Source organism: Centrocercus urophasianus, unplaced genomic scaffold (genome assembly GCF_019232065.1).
Source record: "Centrocercus urophasianus isolate 14NV4802_14NV808 unplaced genomic scaffold, USGS_Curo_1.0 seq_50, whole genome shotgun sequence".
In the NCBI taxonomy this organism is placed as follows: domain Eukaryota; kingdom Metazoa; phylum Chordata; class Aves; order Galliformes; family Phasianidae; genus Centrocercus; species Centrocercus urophasianus.
Genome location: NW_024885089.1, coordinates 1,405,437 through 1,428,468, shown reverse-complemented (window position 1 = coordinate 1,428,468; position 23,032 = coordinate 1,405,437). Strand labels below are relative to the sequence as shown.

At 53.0% G+C, this 23,032-nt stretch overlaps 3 protein-coding genes across 3 annotated transcripts; all 3 read right to left on the bottom strand.

Annotated features, from left to right (window-relative positions):
- Positions 1 to 3: 3 nt before the first annotated feature.
- On the bottom strand, positions 4 to 2,675 carry ACTG2 (actin gamma 2, smooth muscle). The gene is made up of 9 exons (XM_042835219.1): positions 2,584 to 2,675; positions 1,742 to 1,913; positions 1,527 to 1,655; positions 1,333 to 1,443; positions 1,165 to 1,249; positions 921 to 1,082; positions 656 to 847; positions 346 to 527; positions 4 to 242 (listed from the first exon to the last, which is right to left on the bottom strand). Exons 2-9 carry the CDS (start codon positions 1,865 to 1,867, stop codon positions 99 to 101), a joined length of 1,131 nt encoding a protein of 376 aa, XP_042691153.1. The 5' UTR covers positions 1,868 to 1,913; positions 2,584 to 2,675; the 3' UTR covers positions 4 to 98.
- Positions 2,676 to 5,521: 2,846 nt separating this feature from the next.
- LOC122169242 (STAM binding protein) lies at positions 5,522 to 17,923 on the bottom strand. The gene is made up of 10 exons (XM_042835227.1): positions 17,850 to 17,923; positions 16,795 to 17,035; positions 12,092 to 12,167; positions 11,844 to 11,939; positions 10,778 to 11,153; positions 9,932 to 10,056; positions 8,969 to 9,106; positions 7,432 to 7,544; positions 7,143 to 7,242; positions 5,522 to 6,854 (listed from the first exon to the last, which is right to left on the bottom strand). The coding sequence occupies exons 2-10, from the start codon at positions 17,007 to 17,009 to the stop codon at positions 6,798 to 6,800; spliced, it is 1,296 nt and encodes a 431-aa protein (XP_042691161.1). The 5' UTR covers positions 17,010 to 17,035; positions 17,850 to 17,923; the 3' UTR covers positions 5,522 to 6,797.
- Positions 17,924 to 18,049: 126 nt separating this feature from the next.
- Positions 18,050 to 22,893, bottom strand: DUSP11 (dual specificity phosphatase 11). The gene is made up of 9 exons (XM_042835228.1): positions 22,808 to 22,893; positions 22,646 to 22,721; positions 21,875 to 22,006; positions 21,195 to 21,318; positions 20,582 to 20,642; positions 20,251 to 20,297; positions 20,057 to 20,129; positions 19,674 to 19,802; positions 18,050 to 18,887 (listed from the first exon to the last, which is right to left on the bottom strand). The coding sequence occupies exons 1-9, from the start codon at positions 22,840 to 22,842 to the stop codon at positions 18,545 to 18,547; spliced, it is 1,020 nt and encodes a 339-aa protein (XP_042691162.1). The 5' UTR covers positions 22,843 to 22,893; the 3' UTR covers positions 18,050 to 18,544.
- Between the last annotated feature and the right edge of the window lie 139 nt (positions 22,894 to 23,032).

Here is a 23,032-nt window from a genome sequence, read left to right as displayed (position 1 = left end):
AGCCTGGAGAAAAGGCTTTATTGCGCAGTGGGGGACGGGGAGGAGCAGTGGGGTGGAGGAGGAGCGGGGTGCCCCAGCCCAGGCACGGGGCAGGGCGCTTAGAAGCACTTTCGGTGGACGATGGAGGGCCCGGCCTCGTCGTACTCGGGTTTGCTGATCCACATCTGCTGGAAGGTGGAGAGGGACGCCAGGATGGAGCCGCCGATCCACACCGAGTACTTCCGCTCTGGCGGGGCGATGATCTGTCAAAGCAGGGGCTGTTAGCGCGAGATCGGGACCCCCAAAGCACCCCGAGGTCACCCCACCGAAGGGAGGGTTTGGGGTGGGATGATCCCCATCGCCTACTTTGATCTTCATGGTGCTGGGGGCCAGCGCTGTGATTTCCTTCTGCATGCGGTCGGCGATGCCGGGGTACATGGTGGTGCCTCCGGACAGCACGTTGTTGGCATACAGGTCCTTGCGGATGTCGATGTCGCACTTCATGATGGAGTTGTAGGTGGTCTCGTGGATGCCGGCAGATTCCATGCCTGGGATGGGAGGGAGGCTCTCAGCACCCCAACCTCCCCACACCTACACAGGGCTCCCCCAAAGGGCTCATGGGTGCAGTGGGGTGCGCTGGGGCGTGAGCAATGAGGCAGCATTGGGGTGGGCTCACCGATAAATGAGGGCTGGAAGAGGGTCTCGGGGCAGCGGAAGCGCTCGTTGCCGATGGTGATGACCTGCCCATCGGGCAGCTCGTAGCTCTTCTCCAGGGAGGAGGAGGAAGCAGCCGTGGCCATCTCGTTCTCAAAGTCCAGGGCCACATAGCAGAGCTTCTCCTTGATGTCACGCACGATTTCCCGCTCGGCTGCAGGGGACAGGTGGGCTCAGCGTGGCTCTGCGGGACCCCCATCCCACCACCCCCATCCCTGACCCCGTACCGGTGGTGACGAAGGAGTAGCCCCTCTCCGTGAGGATCTTCATGAGGTAGTCAGTGAGGTCGCGGCCGGCCAAGTCCAGACGCATGATGGCGTGGGGCAGAGCGTAGCCCTCATAGATGGGCACATTGTGGGTGACACCGTCCCCAGAGTCAAGAACGATGCCTGGGAGGGGAAGAAATGTGAGGGATGGGGCTCGGAGGCATCCAAAGGACCCCCGATGGTGGACACCACATGTGAGACTCACCGGTGGTACGGCCGGATGCGTAGAGGGAGAGCACGGCCTGGATGGCGACGTACATGGCCGGGACATTGAAGGTCTCGAACATGATCTGCGAGGAGGGGCGGTGGGTTGGATGGGGTCACACATCTCCACGCCCCCCCCCCAAGCACACTGAACCCCACGGCGCCCTACCTGGGTCATCTTCTCACGGTTGGCTTTGGGGTTGAGCGGCGCCTCGGTCAGCAGCGTGGGGTGCTCCTCGGGGGCCACGCGCAGCTCGTTGTAGAAGGAGTGGTGCCAGATCTACGCAGGCAGAAGGGAGGTGGGGTCATCCCCTGGGATGGAACCGGGCCTCTCCCCTCTCCCTGTCCCAGGAGGGCTCTCACCTTCTCCATGTCATCCCAGTTGGTGATGATGCCGTGCTCGATGGGGTACTTGAGTGTGAGGATACCCCTCTTGCTCTGCGCCTCATCGCCCACATAGCTGTCTTTCTGCCCCATGCCTACCATGACGCCCTAACGCCAGTGGGAGAAATGGCCTCGTTAGCTTCATTTAAGCAATCAGAGGAAGGAGCAGAGAAAGGAGACATCCTGGGACCCACCTGGTGCCGGGGCCGCCCCACAATGGAGGGGAAGACGGCGCGAGGGGCATCGTCACCAGCAAAGCCGGCTTTGCAGAGCCCGGAGCCGTTGTCACAGACCAGGGCGGTGGTCTCCTCCTCACACATGGTGGGGCTGGGAGAGGCTGGCGCTCAGGGGGACCTGGGGGAAAAGCTGGGGTGGGAGGGAAAAATGCATTAAACGCAGCAGATGCAGCTTTCTGCCCGGCTGTCAGGTTGGGCTCTGCATGGTTTGAGTTCTTTTGCTGCTGGGGATGCACAGCTCGGCAAAATCCTATGCGGGCCACGATGCTCAAAGTGGGGCAATGCTCAGCCCCAGCACTGCTCCTTCATCTCGTGCCAGCTGATGCCCAAAGTTTGCTCCAAAGCTGTCAGCTCATGGCTGGGAGCTCCGCGTGGCATCCTGAGCTGATACCCCTGAGTGGGGCAGGCAATGCCCAGCGGTGGCCGATCCCATCTCAGTGACAGCCCCTCTGCAGCCTTTCCCAAAAATGGGAAAAAATGCTCAAATGTGCTCTCTCCAGACTGGAGGAAAGCAGGCAAATAGCCCCAAATAAAATAATAATAATAAAGACAGGGATTTCTCCGTGCCTGCAATCGTGCAACCCACGCTGGCTGCAGCCTGGTTCTCTTCGGCTCCATGGACGCCGTGGCTGGAGGGGGATCGTGGTGGGGCTCAGCCCCCCCCCATGCAGTGTAAATGAAGCTGGGGGTATCCCAAAGCCCCGGGGCACCCCAAAGCCCCCAGGGCTGTGCAGGGGGGGGTGGGGTTGTTCCTTCCTGTTCCCGCGAGCAAAGAGAAATCAGTGCTGGGCAGTACTCACCGCAGACGTGAGAGCTCCTTTCCTCTGGGACCGAGTCCCGATCTGCTTTGGTATAAATACCACGAGCCCACGAAACCTCAGAGGCGGATCCTCTCTACACAAAGACCCTAAATAGGCTAAGTGATGGTGTGTTAGCCATATGGCCATATAAGGTGTTTTATTGCATTAAATTGACCTTGGACTGATGGTAGGACCCAGCACAGTTAATTATTGTAAGGGAAAAAAAAATCTACGTGGGGATGCTTAGGAGGCAACATCCCATTGGCGAGTCTGTTCCTTTTGTGCTACGCTTCAATAAACAGGAGAGACACAAGTCCTTATAAGTGACGTTCAGCAAAAGCGAGGTGGAGGTGCTCCGGTCTGATGGCCTTTGGTCCTCTCTGGTTACAACCCTGCCCGGGAGGGCGGTGGCTGTAGGGATGGCCTGGGACTGTGCTGTGCACCTGAGTCATAAAATCATGGCATATCCCAATTTGGAAGAGGTTCAGCATCCCAACAGCACACCAGGTGATGGGCGGTGCGTCACAGCCTCGAGGTGCTGTGCTCATCCCTGTGTCTTGGCGTCTCCATCCTGGGGGTTTCCTCCATGGGATTTTTTTCCCTCCCGTTATTGCAGTTGTTGGGACCCCGTGGAGCAAATGGGCCCAATTCAGTGCAAGGCTGAAGGTGCTGCAGGAGTCCTAGAAGTGCTGCGTTCACCCTGACAGGGAAAAGGTCCCCTGGGCACCATGCAGCCTCACTAAAACCCCAAACCCTCATCGTTGAGCCCCACGTGGTCCTTCCAAGCCTGGCCCTGCGTGATGGGTGCATCCTCAGCTGCCTTCCAGGAGGGTTTGGAAGCAGGACAAGCCCCAATCCCAGGGGGAGGTGGAGATCTGCTGCCCCCGAGCAGCACTGGGGCCACCCCTGTGCCCCACCATGACAAAGGCACCAGCCCCCATCCCTCACACAGCACCTGCTGAACTGCCTGGTGCCTTTTTAAGGGCAGCCGTCCTGTTCTGGGGCCTCTCAGAAGAGCCTGAGGATGGGAGGAAGCCACGGAGCTGCTATGGGGAGCTGTGGGAAGTGAGGCTGCAGCTGGGGAAACTGAGGCACAGCGCAGGCGCTGCCTCCTGCCTTGTTTTGCTGCATCCCAATCCATTCTCGGGGTGAGGGTGGGGAGGTGAGGGTGCAGCAGTGAGGACCCACGAGCTGCGGGGCGGCTGCCAAAAGGGACACAGGAGATCCCACATGGCCTCGGAGCTGTCATTATGTCAGTGAGGATGTGGGCACAGTCCCAGAGCGTCCCACAGCGGTGACTCTGCCCCGGTTCCCCCCGTCCCTCGGGGCTGGATGTGTCCCCAGGTCCCAGCTGAGTGTTCAGTGCTGTCGGCACCGCGGCTCACGCGAGACACCCGCAGCCACTTTCATCCCCAGCCCGCGTCACAAGGCCTGCTGCCAAACATGAGGTCACCAAGGCAAAAGGTTGCCATATATGACTGCAAAAAAAAAAAAAGCCAAACAAACACAAACACAAAAAAACCACCCAAAAAAAGGGGAAAGAAAAAAAAAAAATCAAAAGGGAGTGGTGGGATGGAGGCAGCCTGGCCACCGGGTTCCATTGCACCCACACTGCGGGGGGACCACAGCCACACAGAGCTGACGGCGTCCCAGCAATAGAAAAGGGAACTGTGCCCACAGCCACGCCACCTCCAGCCCCGCTGTGCCCAAACCATAGCGGTCCCAGCCCTCCTCAGCCCCCCGGTTCTCTCCCAGGGCCACGCAGGTCTGTCCCACGGCCACAGCAGTCCCTGTGCTGGGTCTCAGCCTCGGCACGGAGAGGCTGAAGCCGGGACCGCGGTGGCAGAGCCCAGAGCCAGAGCAGACGCAGCCTAAAAAGGAAAGGTTCGGCCACCGCAGCCAATCCAGCTGCCGGAGCGTGGCCGTGCCCGGGCTGCAGGGAGGGCTGCAGGCAGCCTGGGATGCTCGCAGGAACGCCCGGCATCCCACGGCACGCGAGGCCAACCCCAGCGCCACGAGCGGGAGGGGGCCGCAGGCTGAGGGCAGCGGGGGGAACGCAGAGCTCCCCGCACACCGCCAGACCTCCGCACCTCCCTATATGGGTAACATTCGCACGTTTCGCTGCTGAGGGCTCCTGGCTGGGAGCTCGGGCACGGGCTTGGTCCCGTTCCTGTGTGCCTGAGGGCACAGAGAGGCACGGGTGGTGGGAAACCCCCCGCAAAACATTCAGCCCTCGTTGTTGCAGCAAATAAAGCATTTCCTGCAAAGCGTGGTTTCGTTCGGGCGTCGCTTTGTAGCGAACTCCTTTGAAGGTCCGACAGTCCCAGCTGCAGATGGACGGGGTGCTGGGATGGGGGAGATCTCCCTGACGCAACGAAGCGATAACTGAGTGACTCCAAGTGAAAAAACGCGATTGGAAAAGGCAGCAGCTCAGAGTGCAGCACCGGGAGCACGGCTGCTGCTGGGAGAAGCGCAGCCCTCGGGCACAGCCACACTGTGAGGAATCCGAAAAATCCCCCGTGAAGGTTTATGGGTCACTGGGACAACACGGAGAGGAGGCAGTGAAATGCCCCCGGCTCCTCTCTGCTCGTTGCCGGGCTCTGCTCAGCCCTGAGGCTGCACCAGGATCTGGAAAGCAGCTGTTTCAGGAGCTGCAAGGCTGAAGAGCAGGCTGCTTCCTTTCACCCACGGGCAGGGGATGGACACTCCGACAGCAAAAACCACCTGGGACAACAGGTTAAAGAAATGAGGGCTGGAAGTCAATTCCCAAGGATGCCATGAGATCCCACTGCTTCCCTCCTGCTGCTGAAACCACACCGATAACTGCAGCAGCAGTTTGTCAGATAAACCATAAATAAACGGATTCCCTCCCCATTCTCAGCAGCTCCTTCCAGCCCAAGGCGTTAACTCAAAGAAAAAAAGAGAGAGAAGCAGCCCATAATACAACCTGTCTGTATTAAACTGTACACCAACGAATGTTTACTGTTTTGTAGGTAGGAGTACAAGGGCACAGTATATCCATGTCTGTGCGTCTCCAGGGTGGGAAGGCAGCTCCAGCCCTCCCCCCTGCCCATGCAGATACATGCTGACGATCAGAGCATCCCGACAGAGGACACGGAGAGGTGATGCATCACACTTTGAGCCTTCCACTTTTCAGCAGTGCTCTTTCAGTGCAGATACAGGTGAGGGTGGAGGCTCAGCACGACAGCTCAGGGATGCAAAGTCACTGCTTGGCTTTCAACAATGAGGAGCACAGAGAAGGACCCCAGATGGTGCCCTGCATCACTGCAACACTGTGGAGTGCTTGGTTTGGCAAGGACAGGCTTCATAATGCTTTAAGGACTGCAGAGGCAGTCAAGAGCGAGTGTTTAAGGATTCAAGAAACACAACATGCCCAGGAGTTTGGGTGAGCAGCTGAGCCCCACGTGTGGATCAGCCACGGAGTGTACCAATGCTGTAACCATGGGATGGGAGAGCCTCCTCTGTCACATCACCAGCACCAGACAAACCAAACCCTCGCTGGAGTGAGCGCCCCATCCAGGAAAAGGAAGAAAGTAACCAGATGCCCCCCTCACCATCACTGGAATTAAGCAGTGCTGCATCCAGGAATCTTCTCACCCTAAACTCTTGAAATGGGGGTTCCCAAAGGAAGGGGAGCACAACGGTTGGGCCCCTTCTTGGTCCACTGGGCAGAAATGCGAGCACCAGGAGGGAGGATGGGTTCTTGCATGGAGTGAGAGGTGTTAGGAAGGTTTAATTTTGAACATTAGCAAAGATTTATCTGCTCCAACCAGCCACGCTCGAGGCCACAATTTACCAACCCAGAAAGAAAGTCAAAGCAGAACATGGGTTAATTTGGGCGAGACCCACTTTGCAAAGCACTTGAAGAGGTTTAACAGCTCAAGGATGCAGCAACTTGCAGGACCCTCCCCATCCAAGCTACAAATTAAGTATTTGCTTCAGTGTTAGCTTCTGTCTTTCAACCTCCTGTTAGCTTTTCCCCACACCTTGAACCTCCACACCATTTCCCCAGTTCAACACCAGGCACCGAGTTCATGAGCTGAGGTCAGGGAATCGCTTTCGCCCTGACTGCTCAGGAGGAAGGGAAAGGGGCACCACATGGTGGAAATCATCTGCTACAGAAGGAACCAAAACTTTACCTAGGCCTAGAGGGAAGGTAGGTGGTTTTACAGTGGGTATTTAAGGCAAGAGGCCTATCGTAGATCCATCAGCACCACATCTCTCTCGACTACTGACACATGATTGCAAGTCTGGAAGAGAAAGAAGAAATGGGGTTATTCAGATATTCCCACAGCTCAGGCATCTCCTCCGTCTCCTGATGCAATCTGCATCCATTGGCCTTCTGAGAACTGCCCTCTCCTTGCAGTGAAGAAACAAAAGAAAGCTTTTGCATCCCAACTCCAGTGAGAAGCCCCTGTGAGGCTCTCTCCTGTCCTGGGCCACAGAGCAGTGACTCACCACGGATATAAACTCAAGTGAACTGTCCAGTATGCTAACGTCTGGTACTACAGTCCCCAGTGCCCCGTGAGGCAACTTACAGTGAAGAGAGGAGGGTCTTTGGAGTGTGGGTGGAATCCTTTCTGTCGACAAGAGGAGATCTCCTCCAGGCCGTGTTCTGTCAGCTTGAAAAACCCTGTCCTAGAAATAAGCACAAACTTCATAAAGCTCAAGCCTCTGCAAGCAAAAAAACAGCTGCTTGTGCACTTCAAGAGCATGTTTGAATCTGCTTGTCTCAAGTACGAGACCCCACACGCTCTGCAAGGCACTCCTCTGGCAGCTTTGTGGCTGCAGAGCTGCTCCCTACCACAGCTGGGCACCCACACTTACTCCTGGTACTTTGGAGAACACACAATAGCAATGGACTCTGGCAGCATCATCTGGTAGGAGCAGTGTGTGTGCAGGTCGACGCTGGAGAGGAAAGCTGTCTGCGTGGGGTGAGTCTGAAACACAGGGTAAGAGAAGAGAGAACACCACAGCAGGTTTGGATGGGTTTTTTCACTTGGCATCTGCCAAGTGGAACAGTAAAGAGGCACAGCTCCTCAGATGGCACAGAGGACTTGCTAACATGCTGACAGTTGTTTTGGAGCAATCCAGAACATCTGCTCCTCCTTTGCATTTGGAAAGAGGACAGGAGAAGCTCTACTTTTCTGGCCACGTCCCTTGCAAACTATATTGTAATACACAGCATTTCCCTTGCCCTAAATGCAGGGCACCCTGCAGGGCAGTCACCTCACACGCTTCCGAAGTGCAGCTATCTCAGGGCACAGCATCACCAGATACATAACATATCACCACCACATTCCAAGAGACCACATCCCACGAAGATGGCAAAGCTTTTAAAAATCACAGACAACATCCAACGCACTCAGCTCCTGCTGAGAGATCTCGTAGCCTCACTCTGACGCAAAGGCCTTTCCTTCTTCCCCCGTAAGGCTTTCGTTGCCTTTTTTGTAGCAGAAAGCTCCAAGGGATTCCCAAGGGTGCCTGGATGTTGCGGGGCCATCACTGAAGAAACACTGACAGCAGACACCCGCACATATCAGGCACACTCAGCAGGCATTTATTTGTCAAAGTCTGCAAAGCAGCTGCTGCTTTCGAGAGATTACTCAGCAGCACCAAACGTTTTGCTTGGCACACATCCGACTGCCAAAGGCTCCACGGGGACAGGCAGCAGGGAGCCAGAGGAGGAATCTGGAGCTGGCACACCCTGCGGCAGAGCAGCACACAGCTGTCTGCAAAAAGCTGTGTACTATAGGGACACATCACTGCAGAGGCCCATGCACCGACAGCAGGAGCTCCAGACAGAAGGCTGGGATGTCCTAAGTCTGCTTTTAGCCCAGTGTCCCACTTCTAAAGGGGTCAGTGTTCTAGGAAGGGATCTGAACCTCCAACAGGTCTGAATTTCTCAAGCAACACAAGTTGTGAGCATGACTGCATCACAGAGGAAAGGATGCAGATAATGGCAGGACAAGGGGAAATGGTTTTAAGTTGAGGAAGGGAAGATTTAGTTTGGATGTCAGGGGGAAGTTCTTTACAGAGAGAGCAGTGAGGTGCTGAACAGCTGCCCAGAGAGGCTGTGATGCCCCGTCCATCCCTGGAGGTGTTGGAGGCCAGGTTGGATGGGGCCCTGGGCAGCCTGGGCTGGTGTCAAATGTGGAGGTTGGTGGCCCTGCGTGCGGCAGGGGGTTGGAGCTTCATGATCCCTGAGGTCCCTTCCAATCCAACCCTTTCTATGTTCTATGATGCTGACAGCTCCACACCAAATCCTCCATCAAATCCTCCCCCAGCCCATCTCCCCACACCCCTTTCCTTCCCAGCTCAAAGCAAGGTCAGACTGGAAGTGAAGCAGGGATGAGAGGCTCACATGGATCCAGCCGAGTGTAACGAGGCCATGCTGGTCCTGGATCAGGAAGAGTTCCTCCTCATTCTCTGTGTTGCAATAATCAGGGCCTCCATATTGCTTGGGAATGATGACGTGGGTTATGGTGAACTCGTTCCTCATCTGCAAGGCAGCACAGGGAGGCTGTTACCCTCCAGAAACGCCCCCCAAACAGGAAATCTGCTGCCGCCCACTGGTGCAAAGGTAATTTCCTAAGCTTTGGGAATGAAGCATTTCTGTGTTCATCACTCAGGGGCCCAGCAAGGGGAAGAGCAGCTCTACAAACAAGCCCAAGTGCATCTACCATCCACGGTAAGGGAAACTGTATGGTAACTGTATCTGAAAAAGGAGTCACAGATTCAGTCCGAGTCAGCCTGTGGCTGTTAGTTCATCTTCTCTGTGAGCACCCACAGGAGCTCAGACCCACACTCCCATCTGAAGGAAATCTCTGCACTCACTCAGAGCTTTTGCCTCATAATTAAATAGTCACCAAGTATCCAGAGGGAACCAGATTGCAGAAAGTTGCTACATCAAACTATTTCATTTCAAAGGAAACTTCGGTGAGCAAAACAGCCCCAGGTGACAAAGGAGAGAGGCTGGAGCTGCCAGCAGAAACCTCTGCACACAAAAGTGCCTTCAGCCTGTGCTTGCACAGCCTTGTCTTGGTGAGGGTCCTGGCTCACAGATGGGACTCATGGCAATCAGAGAGAGGAAGCTGAACACTCACAGGAACTGCTGGCTGTCGCTCCACATTGAGGCACATTTCCTTACACACAGACTGAGGAAACCTTTGGGTTAAAAGCAGAGGCAGCCTGGCCCCTGCACTCCTATGAAATCATCAGTGAAACTGCACTCTGGCAGAGTCCTCCAACCACTTCCAAACCTATTCTACTTAAGGAAAAGGCCTCTGTCCTGCTTCCAGGGGCTTAATTACTATTATCATCTTACCAGCTTACCACAGAGGATCCCACAGGTCTCCACACCTCGGGCTGTGTTAGCATCAGCCAGCTGGAGGAATTTATGGCACAGCTCTCTGGGGACAATGACCTGACGAAGGGCTTCCATGCCTGCAGCTGTGGGGAGAATTGGGAGCACAGTGAGCAATGATAGCCAGTGCCACTGGAGAGGTGTTTCCTCAGTCCAGACCTAGAGGGACTAGACAGAAAGAAATCAGCCTGGAAACATTAACTGCTCTGCTAACTCTAATGCCTACTCCTCTATTGGCAGTCACAGGTAAATAAAGTCACAGTGACACTCCATAAAAGACAGTCAATACCTCTTTCAAAATAAGGAAAGAGATATGTAGAAAGAAAAGAGGTTTAGAATTCTATTAGAATGTGTTTGGCTGAAGAAAATGAAAACACGAACACTCATAAAATGTTACTTAAAAGTAAGATGTTTCTCTGGTTAAGAACCAGTTGTTTAAAAATGTCTGGATTGCTATTTTGGATCTATACTTGGCAAAAGAGGAGAGTTCAGTCAGTCTAGCCAGGAATTAAGCCCCAATCTCCAAAAAGTATTTGGATCTAGGAAGGTCAAAAGCCAAACAGGTTGTAGATTTTAGGTCAGCAGAGAAAGACTGAGGCTGGATTATTAGAAAACAGTTCCTCTCCAGCCTGCAAACCTTTGCTGGACATTGGGGAGAGCACCCCCAGTAGCCCAGAAGACCAAATCCCCAGAAAGAATGGAGATCTGATGAAACAGTTCCAAAAGCCTCTCAGATAGCTCAGCTCCTTGGCTCTGTTTGGCTCAGCCCCCCAGAAAGGGAGAAGAATGCACAGGAGATGTACTAACTGTGTTCTGTGCTCCCCAAAGCACAAGGTTTCAAAGATCTGTCCACAACAGGAGGTTTGGCTGAGACAGTCCCCCCTGATGGACTCCCAGAGTGAAGTGGAGAGACAGGAACCCTTGGGGTTAAATCAGTAGGTGGCTTTTCCATGCCAGGGATGAGGGGTCCATCCAGAGACTCAGCACTTGGCTCCGGCTTTCCAAATTCCTGCACTATCCTCAAACGTTCCTTTTCCAGCTCCTGTCGTCGAATCATCTCCTCAAAGGCAAGAAACTGCTCTTGCTCTGCCTGCTGCTGCTTCATTAAGGCTACACGATTTCTTTCCTCTTCTAACTGCTGCTGCAAAGCCAAGTTCCGTGCCTCTTCCTCTTCCTTCTCCTTCTGCAAGACAAAATACACCAAAGGACATCAGCAGACTCGAAGGACATCAGCAAATATCACTCCTTTAGAACTGCAGCTTCCAGCCTGCTTGGAGACCCTCAGCAACCACAGACCATCCCTAAATGGTCTGCAGAGATTAACCAACAAGATGTACTTCTGCACAGATCAGCACTTCTATCAGAAAACCAGCCAGACCAGAGCAGTAAACTGCTGCCTCACCCAGGCTGTTGTGTGGGAACATGATTCTAGATTGATTTCTCTCTCTTCTCTCCAAAATAGCATTTTCATAAAGCAAAACTGACTGCAGAGCTTTCTGCTTCGCCCACAGAACCCCAGATCCCTGCTCATACTGTCATGAGGCATCTGCAGAATTTCTGAGCCATAAGACCTCACACACTGAAACAAAAAGAAAGCCAAATAAATGTCCCAGCTCAGACTGCAACAAAATGAGAGGCAGGGACACCTGTGACAAGTTCAGCCACATAACGACAGCAGAGACAGCGCCATGCTGCAGGTGATGAGGATGGACTCCGAAAGCTGGGGCCTCCCAGAGTTCATCTTTCAGAGTGCTCAAGGAGCCCTGGAGACCCCTTCCAACCCCTTGGTGGCTGAGAATGGAAACCCTTCCAAACCTTTTGAGGCTCTGCACGCTTCCCAAGAAGCAGAAGCCTCCAATCTCCTCTCACTCACCTTCTGCTCCATGTACTTAGTGTAGTCCTTCATGTACCTCTGTAATAGCTCCTTCTTGAGGACTTCAGCTCTGGGAAAGGCTATTTCCTTCAGCTTCTGAAGGGAAGAAACACAATTCTAAGTGCAAGAGCACCAAGGCAAGAAAAGCAGGCCCAGAATGGATGAAAGAAGCAATAGATTCTTGGAGAAAATAAACACCAAAGCGTTTTCAACAGCAGCCACTGAAGACTTGGAACATTACTGCTTACTTTCATTGTCTCCTTCCTTTCAGGTACGACGGCAGTTTTGTAATCACGATGCTTTGGCAGCTTCTCAATGAAGAGCCTATAAACACAGGAGAGAAACCTGAATTCCTGAAACCCAGCAGAATGGTGCCAGCAGAAGGAAACGGCATTTGGGGAGGTATGTATCATTTGCCTCCAGCACAGCATCTCTACTCTGCCACTTCCCTGAGCCCTGTGCAATCAGGATGGCTGTCTGCCTTTCTGCAATCAACTCTCCACCAAACAGTGGCTTTCTGAGCTCTTTGTGGCACGCAGGGCTCTTGCTCAGCCCCAGGAGAGCACCTTGCACAGGACTTTTCTCCCATCTGGGCTTTGGTGATGATCCTCTGGGTTAAATACTTCCTTAATTTTTATTTTTCTTTTTGGAAAACCAGTTTGATAAACCAGTTTAAAACCATCGATAAACCAGTCTGAAACACCAAGGATTCTATCAGTGTTTCAGGAAGGACTTGGGCACCTGCCTTCACCTCTGAGAACATCCAAAGGGAGAACAGACAAGCTCAAGGACTCATCTTAACTCAGTGCTCACACAGTCCTGCATGGGGGGAGAGAACAGTTTCTGCAAGGGAAGGAGAAATTAACTCAGACCTTGAATAGGAAACCTGCAGAAAGGCTGTGCACAACCCCACGAGGTCAGGGCAATATTTCAGGCCTTTTCCTAGGCAGCAGTGCTGGTTCTAAGCAGATTTCTGGGAGAGAAACTCAAGACTGAGCTCGATATTACCTCGCTCCCAGCACAGATATAAAGAGATTAATTTGTGGTTTCTCTACAGATAAACCTGCACCAGAATAGAAGCTCCTCCTCCTTCCAGGGTGCAGCTTAGGACACAGGAAAAGAACACTGCAAGTACAGCAGCAAGGTGGGAAGCCCACAGATACAGGGCTGTCTTCTCAGCACCATGATGCTTCCCAGGCTGCAGGCATCCCATCATTACCCCCAAGTGTGAGTCCAAACCCAATGCTCCCTGAGCAGCTCAGAGCCGTGCCCACTGCCCAGGGGAGCTGTGCCATCCCCTCCACCCTCCAGTGCAGAACCTCTCCCTCACCCCCACCTGCCTGTTGCAGCTCTGTGCCATTCCCTCAGGCCCTGTTGCTGTCACCAGAGAGCAGAGCTCAGTGCTGTCCCTGTGCTCCCTGTGAGGAGCTGCAGCCACCACGAGGCCTCCCCCCAACCCCTGTGCTGAACAAACCAAGGGACCCCATCTCCATAGCCTTCCTTTGGATGCTCTCCAAGAGTTTTACGTCCTTCTTGCATTGTGGTGCACTCAGGGTGTGTGGTGAGGCTGCACCAGTGCAGAGCAGAAGGGGAATAAGAGCAGTGAGCAGGGACAGAGCAGGGAGCAGCTCCGTGTGCAGGCAGAAGGAAGAAGAGTAGAGAGCACAGCACAAACAAGCCAAGCAGAGCCAAGTGGGAAAGCCACGGTGTGAGCAAAGAGCTTTCCTCCTGCTGTGAAACCACTGCATGTGCACTAAATAAACCCATCTGCTTTAAAACCCAGCCCTCTGGGAAAAGGAAGACCTTCTCACAATCCCAGCCCTCGGTTGTACTTGTGGTTACCATGGAGAGCATGAGGATGCCAGAGACCGCGGGATCAGCACAGCCATGGCACAGAGAAGCTGTGAGGTCCCTGCTTGGGGCTGGTGGATGCAAAGTAGGTCACTGTGTCAAGGAGACAAAACAAGGCAGTGATCACTGCCAACAGATTGAAGATTAAAATGGAAGGGATTCATTAAGAAGGATTCAGAGCAGATGCTAGCCTGGGGAAGACACAAGAAACAGCAGAGGCAGCTGGCTTTCCAGAAGGCACGAAGGGGAACAGCGAGCAGCGGGGTGCAGGGAGGACCTCAGGCAGCCAGAGGAAAACCTTGAGGAAAGACCAGCAGCAGGCTGAGGAAGGAATAAGGAAGGAATAATTCTCTGAATAAGAATGCTTCGCATTTCGTACCCACAGCCCAGATGAGGCTTGGCAAGGCTTAAACCCTCAGCTCCCATCACCAGAAGCTTTGCGTTGGTTCAAACCTCTGCCTGTTGCGAGTCCGCTGTGAACGGAGCGGCTGCTTGGCACTGAGCAGCCACATCGTAGGCTATTTTTAAGCACTGCTACAGCACACATGCCAAACCAGTGTCTCTCGAGTCCCTTTACTCCCCTCACAAACACTTGGAGCCAATCCTAGCAGCTCGCAGTCACACGGACAAACCAGGAATCCACATCTCCCAGGAAATTCGTCTCACGTTTCCCTGCTCTGCTCTGCCTTGGCTCAAAAAGGCTCCAGCAAACTCCTGCTTCGAGAACAAATCCATTCTGAATGGTGCAGAAGCTGATGATGAAGAAAAACAAGCAGATGTCTTTCAAAGTGACAGCACTGACATCTGTAAAGTGCAGCCTGGTTGTTCTTAGAGACACTCGTGCCTCCCTCCTGCCCACTGCGGGATGGGCACGAGCTTCATTTCAGCATGGGAAACAGAAACACTGAAAACATGTCGAGATCAAGTGGGAGACTGAGCACCAAGAATGGAACTGGCTGCCTCAGTGGGAATCTCAGTGTAGATCCACCCTCAGATTATCCCATATCGATCGAAAATCCTCCCCAAACAAATGGCTCTCGCTCAGGTGTCACTACCTGAGGAGTTCCTGCAGGGAAATAAAGGGACATCCAGCTTCCCAAAGCCGTGCAGTCGACACAAAGCCAAGGACTTGCTCCTGAGGATGGCACGTTTGCTCCTAACAAAGACACCACGTGCAGAGCTGTAGCCAGGAGCCTCTCACACACTTCTCAGGGCTGAAGTCCTCTTCACAAAGCTGCAGCCTGCACTAGTTCATTCTTTCCTGCTGGGGAGCTGAGGAGAGGCAGCCAAGCCCAGAGTCACACCAGTGACCACGGATTTGGGCTGAAGTAGCCAGAGAGGGGGGTGGGAATAAATCAAATCCAATTTCTAGAAATGGGAGAGCAGAGCAAGCTCCACCAGAGACTCCAGTTACAGTGCTTTGCTCTTGCCTTCCAGATCACAGCCTCAGGGAAGGACACCTCAAACAACGCTCTGCCAAGCCTCTCACTTCCACAAGAACATTACTCTTCCATTTAAAGAAATGAGATGATGGCATTAACTTTGTATCTTCAGATAATGCAAGCTGGCAGCTCATACTCATCAACATGAGAAATCACACCACCAAAAGGGAAAGCTTTTCACCTTTCCTGCAGCCTGAGAGCCAGGCTAATGTAAATGCCACAGGCATCTGAAAGTTGCTGGAAGAACAGCAAGCCAGCACCTAGCATTGCTGTAATGAAAGAGCAAAGGCACGTTTCGTTCATTTGTTTAGTTAAAGAGCTTCTCCTTCAGCCCCAGCTATGTAACCAGCCTGGAAACCTTCCCGATGCTTTTACACTTTGCAGCTCCCTACGCAGCGACAATGACCATAAAAGCTCAGGAAGTGCAGGGCGGGAAGAAAAGCTAATCAGAGAAAAATGTGTTGGGTTGAAGGAGGCTGGGGCAGGAACCCTGTGCACACAGGCAGGCAAGAAAGGAAAACACCCATAGAATTGCAAAGCTCGATCTGGATACTTGGGTAGAACAGCAGAAAGGAGACTCGACCCTCTGGTGAGTGAGAATGGGAGGATTTGGGGCAAAAAGCCTGAGGAAACAGGATACTCAGTGCTGCCAGGGTATTTCCTGAGCATCACTACTTTCAGCCCTTTGAACACAGCAAGAGACACACGTTTGCACCACTCGTACTCCGAGCTGCCCAGGCAAAAGCAGAGCTGCTGCCACGTCACTGCATCGGCACGGCACACGCTCTGCTCCGCAGCGTGGCTTTCGGACCCAACATGGTTTGTTCCCAGCCAGCCCTGAAGGTGACAGCAGGAACAAATCCACGCTTGTCCACAGCCCCTGTGTTGGAGACCCGGCAGCTGTGATACCAAACAGGGTCTTGGTGGGTTTATATACAACCTCTGGCTTTTCAGAAGAGTGTTCAGAGCCTGGACATCTCATGTACCGTCCAAGTCAGAAGACTGGAGTCAGGTTGTTCAGACCTGGGACTCTTTTCCTCATGCCTTTCCTCAGAAGGGTCTGGGTGCAAATATACCTGCACAGTGTGTGGGGGGAATTACACTATTTTCTAGAACAAAACCTCCAGTGCTGCACAGCCGATTTCTGTGCTGAAGGTGAAACGTGGTGACTGCTGTAAAAGGTTGTCGTAGCTTAAACATAAAGAAAGCTTCTCCTCTGAAGCTGGTTTATCAGAGAACCACAACCAGCCTTCATCTCCTGATATTGTGACCTTTGACCATGGATGCCTGCCAATCCATTTGACATCACAGTTCTTGAGATCAACCTGACTGCTCCACAGCAATAAAACACCAGGAAATTTTTAAATAAAAGGAGCCAACACCTTCCTCCTGCTGACAGAGCTACATAAGGTCAGTCTGATCTCAGGGAATTTTTACTGGCATTCTGCAAAGCAATGAGCAGTGCTTGTACCTTGCACCTTTACAATGTGGTCACCCTAACCAGGTCACCTGTACCAGTTCAAAAGGAGCAAAGCTCTGGACAGAACCTGGTTCTTCCAGCTCAACAACATCTGTACATACTCAAAATAACCAACTGAAACCCCACAACCCCTTGCATCAACACAACTTAATTGTAAGCAAAGTAGAGCTGCTCTTACGTGATGTACTTGTTGTACAGGATGAAGGCATGCTCAATATTGCCCTCCTCTGAGTAAATGGTGGCCATGCGGAGGATTTCCACGCCGGAGCGATAGTAGCGCCGCAGTGGGACATCCTCACTCACTTCCACAGCACTCCCCACCCGGATCAGGCTTTGGACACGCTCCTGTGGTGGGAGGCTGACATCAGCAAGGTTGGACATAACGAGGCACATCAAACCTGCCGCAGCGCTGAGCAGCTCTGCAGTGGGAGAAAAGCCGAGGGAGTCAAAACCACCACAGAACAGGTTATGTGTCTGGTTTCCCTGACAGAAATCATCCCCCCAGCTAATGCAAAGGTCAGGAGGTCCTGAGGGAGAAATGTGGGAGAAGCCAGGCTCTTTTTGGACACAGCACTTGGATATAAACCTTTACGACCTGAAAAGCGGCCATGAGCTCAAGCTCATTCCTTGGGTAACCCATCTCAAGCTAAGGTCTGAGTGATGCGAATCCTACCCAAAACAGCTCCTCCTTTCTCTTCGTCTCTCTGTGCAACACGAGTGCCAGCCATTGATTTGGGGTCAGTCGGCCAACACGTTTTCCTTGGACGTGAGCAGCAGCAGCTTTACACAAGGTTCCTACACTGCACACCCTTGATCGCTCACGCGGTGGTGAGGAGAGCTGCAGGCCGTGCTCCCAGGCACTGCTGTTGGGCAGAACCGCCCCTGTCCGTCAAGCCGGCTCCCAGTTGGTCTCATTCGGACTCAGACTGCTCTGTGCCGCAGAAGGCACCGCTGTCACCCCAGGAACGCCCCCTCCCCTCTCTCTTTCCCACAGTGCCCCAAGAAGGGCAAACGAGTCCCCGCCGAGCTGCTACCGCCCCACCCCGCTGCCCCCTGGGAAGCATCTCCAGCCCCACAGCCGCCACGGCAAATGTGGTGGAGCGGCCCACCGCCCCCAGGACCCCGCAGCCCTTCACGCCCAAAGCGGAGCACGAAAGGTGACCGGACGCTCCCAGCGGAGCACCCCCCCCCCCCCGAGCGGGAACGGGCGGTAGGGCCGAAACGGGGCACGACCTGCGCCGGGTGGACAGCCGCAGCCTGCACGCAGCGCTTCCGGGTTGACGCCGTGACCCCGCCCCCTGCTGTTTCAGCACCCAATCACGACTCCTCGTCACATCCGGGCATCTCGCAGCTGCATCATGCTTCCGCCCGGCCCAGCGGCTGCCATTTTGAGGCCGGGCGGCAGTTCGGCGTCGTCACGCCAGAGGGGCGACGAGCCTTAAAGGGGCCGCTCTCAGTCCGGGCTCAAGGCTCACACCTGCAGGGCTTCTCGCCCCCACCGGGCTGGAGAAACTGGCCCAGAACATACATTTAGGATGTAAGCAGGGCACAAGTTTACTCTAGCAAATGTGAGTGAAAAAAATAATAAAAAAAAATGTCACCTAGCTTCAGGCCAAATCCTATTTCTTCACGTGTATTAAGGAAATGATCAACAAAAGCCCTTTTGTGGAAGGTAAAAGAGATGCTCCTGGTGATGTTTCTTTAGAATTAATCCAGTTCCATTTATTCCCTCCATCACTTGAGAAACGGAGCCAGGACTGCACATAGCAATTCAAAAATTCTGAGTCAGTTGTCAAAAGTAGACACAGGAGAGTGTAAAAAAGGGGGGGAAAAAAAAAAAAACAAGAGAAAGAAGAGAGCTGTGCTGATCTCAAGAACGTCTCCATCCACTTGCAGTTCCCACCACCCAGCTCAGCTGCTGGTGGATGTCACAGTTCACTCAGTTTGGAGCCTCTGCGCAACTCCTTTGTGGAAACACAGCCCTGAGTGGACGCTGCTGTGCCTCTCAATTCTGCCATACGTTTCTTATGCCGCCGCCGCCGGCGCTTCCTGGCCACGTGTGTCTCCTGTGGTTGTTGCTGGAGGGGACTTGGAGCTAGGAAGCACACTTCATTGCGCTGCATGTTGTAAGGCAAAGAAACTGGACAGTTCCTCGGACCCAAACTGCAAGGCCACCTTTTCTCAGCCATCCCAGGTTTGTGCACAAGCTCCTGGCGTTGTTCGGGCACTCCGTGATGTCGCTTTTTCTTCTTTTTGGCACAGCCAGAATTCCTGAAAGAAGATTTGGAAGTCAGTACCTGGAGAATTCAACCCCCTCCTGTCTCTCCCAGGTTCTGCTGAGGAGTTCTGGATCCTTTCAGCCCTGTGGCTCAGTCCCTTTTGCCTCAGACTAAAACGTGCAACACGCAGGAAGAGCTGTCGGCTCATCTCCTGGACGCTGCTTTCTTACAGCTGTGCAGCATCAAAGGCTGCTTCCAGCAGGAAGCATTTTGTACACTCAGCAGAAGCAGGGCTGAAGAAGCCACTGTCCAACAGCCAGCAGGCACTGATCCCAGCAGATGGCTTTGTAGCTCCCACACCATCCAGTGGAGGCCAGGCCAGGGCATGTGACCCAAGCAAAGAAGCAGCTCTTTAGCTGCCTTCACTGCTCCCCTACCATCCCTGCCAGATGGGGTGACAGAAGAACAGCTCCCACTGACCCAAACGAAGTGCTCTTGTCCCTGAAGTATCTCACAGTTTGAGAACATTGCAGCCCTGCCAGGAACTAACCTACACTGTAAGGAATGCCACTCCACATCTGCAGTGTGTCATTCAAAGGCAAAGAGCTTCATGCTGCTGCAGACACAAGGAACACTTCAGCATTAACAAGACAGAGGGAGGATCCCCTGCCTCCACAGCCCCTAGAAATGGCAATGGATGCTCTCTTATATGTAGCAAAGTTGCATCTAAACTTGTGAAAACATGAGTTTAAGTTACTTAAGGAGGAAAAAAAGAGTGTTTTTTTGTTCTATCTGCTCAGCTGTACAGTAAGCACGGAGGAAAGAGGCAAAAACCCACCTGGACGGTGTTAACAGGAGGTGTTCTGGACGCTGTGGGTGATGTTCTGCCTTCTGCTTTCTATTGTTCAACACAGTGCCCACTCTTCCTTTGAGGGGGACTGACCCCAAATTCTTCATTTCACGTTTCCTTAAACAGAACTCTTGGTCACAGCTGGGCTCACAAACCATTCATCGAGTGATCACAACAGCTCTCTCACGCTTCAATCAATCCCCTTCAAAACTCCCAAGGAAGGCAGCTGGTCAGGCCGTGCAGATCTGTAACCCCACGTGTCCCAGCTGCCCACCTTCTTCCTCATCCCAATTCCACCCTACCTCAAGCAGCAGCAGTCAGCCAAGCTTAAAATCTAACTATTGCAGCTCTCGTTCTGTGTGTGCACTCACATTCCAGACCTTCTCCGGAGATCTTCAATGTAGTTCATCCTCTCGATGGGGTGCCCTCGAGCTCTGTTGAACACTGGAGAAAGAAAGGTCTGAGTTCTAACAGCACTCCAACGGAACGAGCGCAAGCCCAATTAAAACCAGAAGCCCACAGCAAGTATTTTGTATCTTGACAAGAAGGACATACATGTACGTACACTCTATTGCGGCGTTGGGCTCCATGCCTTCAACGTCAATCAGGTACCTGAGCAGACCAACAAGACAGCTCTAATCACACAAAGTAACCCCAAAGACATTTACAGATCAGAGACAATTCAAAAACAAGTGGGAATTTTTTAGAGCTTCTGTTCACAAGCCAAATTTGAGTATCAGCATTTTGTTGCCTCTTATTCTCGATTTCAACAAATCCCTGCAAACATCTTTTCTAAGATCACGAGCTTCAGGTCCTTGCAGGCCTTGGATTACACACTTTTACTGCTGAAACTGCCAGCATCCCCACTTAATGCCCTCTGACCACAGACAACTCACCTACAAACCAGGTAGCCAGTTCTGTTTAAGCCATGTGTGCAATGCACTCCAATAAGTTTATCTGTAACAAACAGCAACCAGGTCATATTTTTGCAGTGCTGCTTTTTCTAAAACCAAGTCAGAGCAAAGCAAGCTCGACATTTGTCCTCCAACAGTCACAAGTGTAAATAAACTGAAAGGATCATGCAACAAAGTCCCATTTGTGGTTGGTGATCACAGCTGATTTGGCTCACTGGCTCATTTCACCCCATATCTGCATGGTCACACAGCTCTCTGCAGGGAGGACGTTTTTAAAAGCTCTATGAAAGGCTATCCCACATTTCCCAAGCACAAACAGCTCACTGTTCACACCACTGCTCATCAACTACCACTGCTTACAGCGAGCCTACAGACACAGTCCCTGTCTCAATTAACACATGACCCACTGCTACTTCTCAGCCAGCATGAACTCCTCCACCTCAACAGACTGATCTCATTGCTTCCACATTCAAACAACAAGTGGAGGAAAAGAAATCCATGCTGTGCATGAAGGTTAAATAAGAACACCAATCTCCAAGGCTACACTGCCCTTCCCATAGACAGCACTGGGTAACAGAAGGGAAATTCACATTACCGTTGTCTTTGTTGTCTCTCAAAAAGTTTTCCACAACACACTTGAATTGAAAAATAGTCTGATTGTTTGGTATTTCATGTCCCATTGTCAGGATCTTTGAATACCTGAGTGTAGCTGGCAGCTCCTACAAGAAACAAAGGAGGACAGTAGTTACTCCACAGTTCTCACCTAGTAGAGAACTGCTGACGAACAGATACAACAAATTGGCATTCCAACTGAAACCAAAAGAGCAGCAACAGTTTTAGGTAAGACGACTTCACCCCTTTAACACATTGCCAGTATTTCAGAACAACCCACTTGTGCTTTCACTCCTTCCACCCTGAGAAGGGCAAAGCACTGAGGTGGGAATAACTTTTCCTGTACATATCCGCACATTTAACACCATGAACCAAAAACCACTGTAATCAGCTTCTTGTTCAGCCCACAAAAACACCCTTAGGGTATCCAAAAACCTGTGGTGGCTGTAGAAAGAGAAGCGCTGGAGACCTCGGTGTCACACCTGATCAAATACAAAGACTCCATTTCAACCACTGTGAGATGCTTCCCCGCATTCCCTTGGAAGGGAATTGAGGCGTTTTGTGCTCTTTAAAGTTACCTTCTCACAAAAATCATCCCACTCTGCAGCAATATCAAGGTTTAAAAAGACCATTTCTCTCCCCTGTGCAGAGTCCAACACTGACCTCTGGTCCGTAGTAGCGCGTTGTGTACGTCAGGTCAATGATGAGGCCCAGTTCTTCTTTCTGCTCTTTGATTTTCTCAATGAGGTCACAAGGCGAAAATCTCTCCTCTGGATGAAGGTTCTGATTAAAGCTCTGAAAGAAAGCAACATTCAGCAGCAAATGTCAACCACAGCTTCACTGTGACTGGTGAACTGCTACGCCTCCCCAGCAATCACAGAATCATAAAATGGCTTGGGTTGCAAAGGACCGCAATGCTCATCTGGTTCCAACCCCCTGCTGTGTGCAGGTCACCAACCAGCAGCCCAGGCTGCTCAGAGTCACATCCAGCCTGGCATCGAATGCCTGCAGGGCTGGGGCATCCACAGCCTCCTTGGGCAACCTGTGCCAGTGCCTCACCACCCTCTAGGTGAAAAACTTCCTCCTCATACCCAATCTAAACCTCTCCTGTCTCAGTTTAAAACCATTCCCCCTTGTCCCATCACGATCCAACGTCTATCCATCATCCGCGATCTGCTCAGGGATGAAAGAAACAACGAAGACAAATCACTGAACTGTAGGGATTGGAAGGAACCCGTAGAGATTTCAGCCCACAGCCCAGCCTGATCGGGCTTTGCATTGGGACGATCCAGGCACGGACGGCCCCTGTCCTCAGCTCCTGGTGAGCGCAGCCCCGAGGGAGCAGCAGCCGTGAGTGACAGCGCGGCCCACGGTGCTGCTCGCCGCTCCCCCTCAGCACCGCGACCCCTGGGGCGGCCCTCGGCCCCCGCTCACCTTCTTCAGGGGCACTTTGAAGGCGATGAAGCGGGTACCCGGCAGCCTGCGGCCCAGCGGGACGTAGTCGGTCCACCTGCAAATGGAAGCGGAGGGACGTTAGAACCGCAGTTGGGGCAGCCCTTTCGCAACGCCGTGCGGAGCAGCCCGTGCTGCACTCACCGCTCGGGGACGCGGGAACGGCCACGGCCCGGCATGCTGAAAACGGAACGGAGAGACGGCGGTGACTTCCGCTTCTACCACTTCCGCTTCCGCCGCCATGACCTCGCGCGCCATCCGTCTGCGTGACGTCATCAGGAGGAGCCGAGATAGCTGCAACCACAGCTCCACCTGGCGGAGCGGGGCGGGAACCTCTGCAAGAGCTCTGCCGGGATTCCTCCCAGCCCC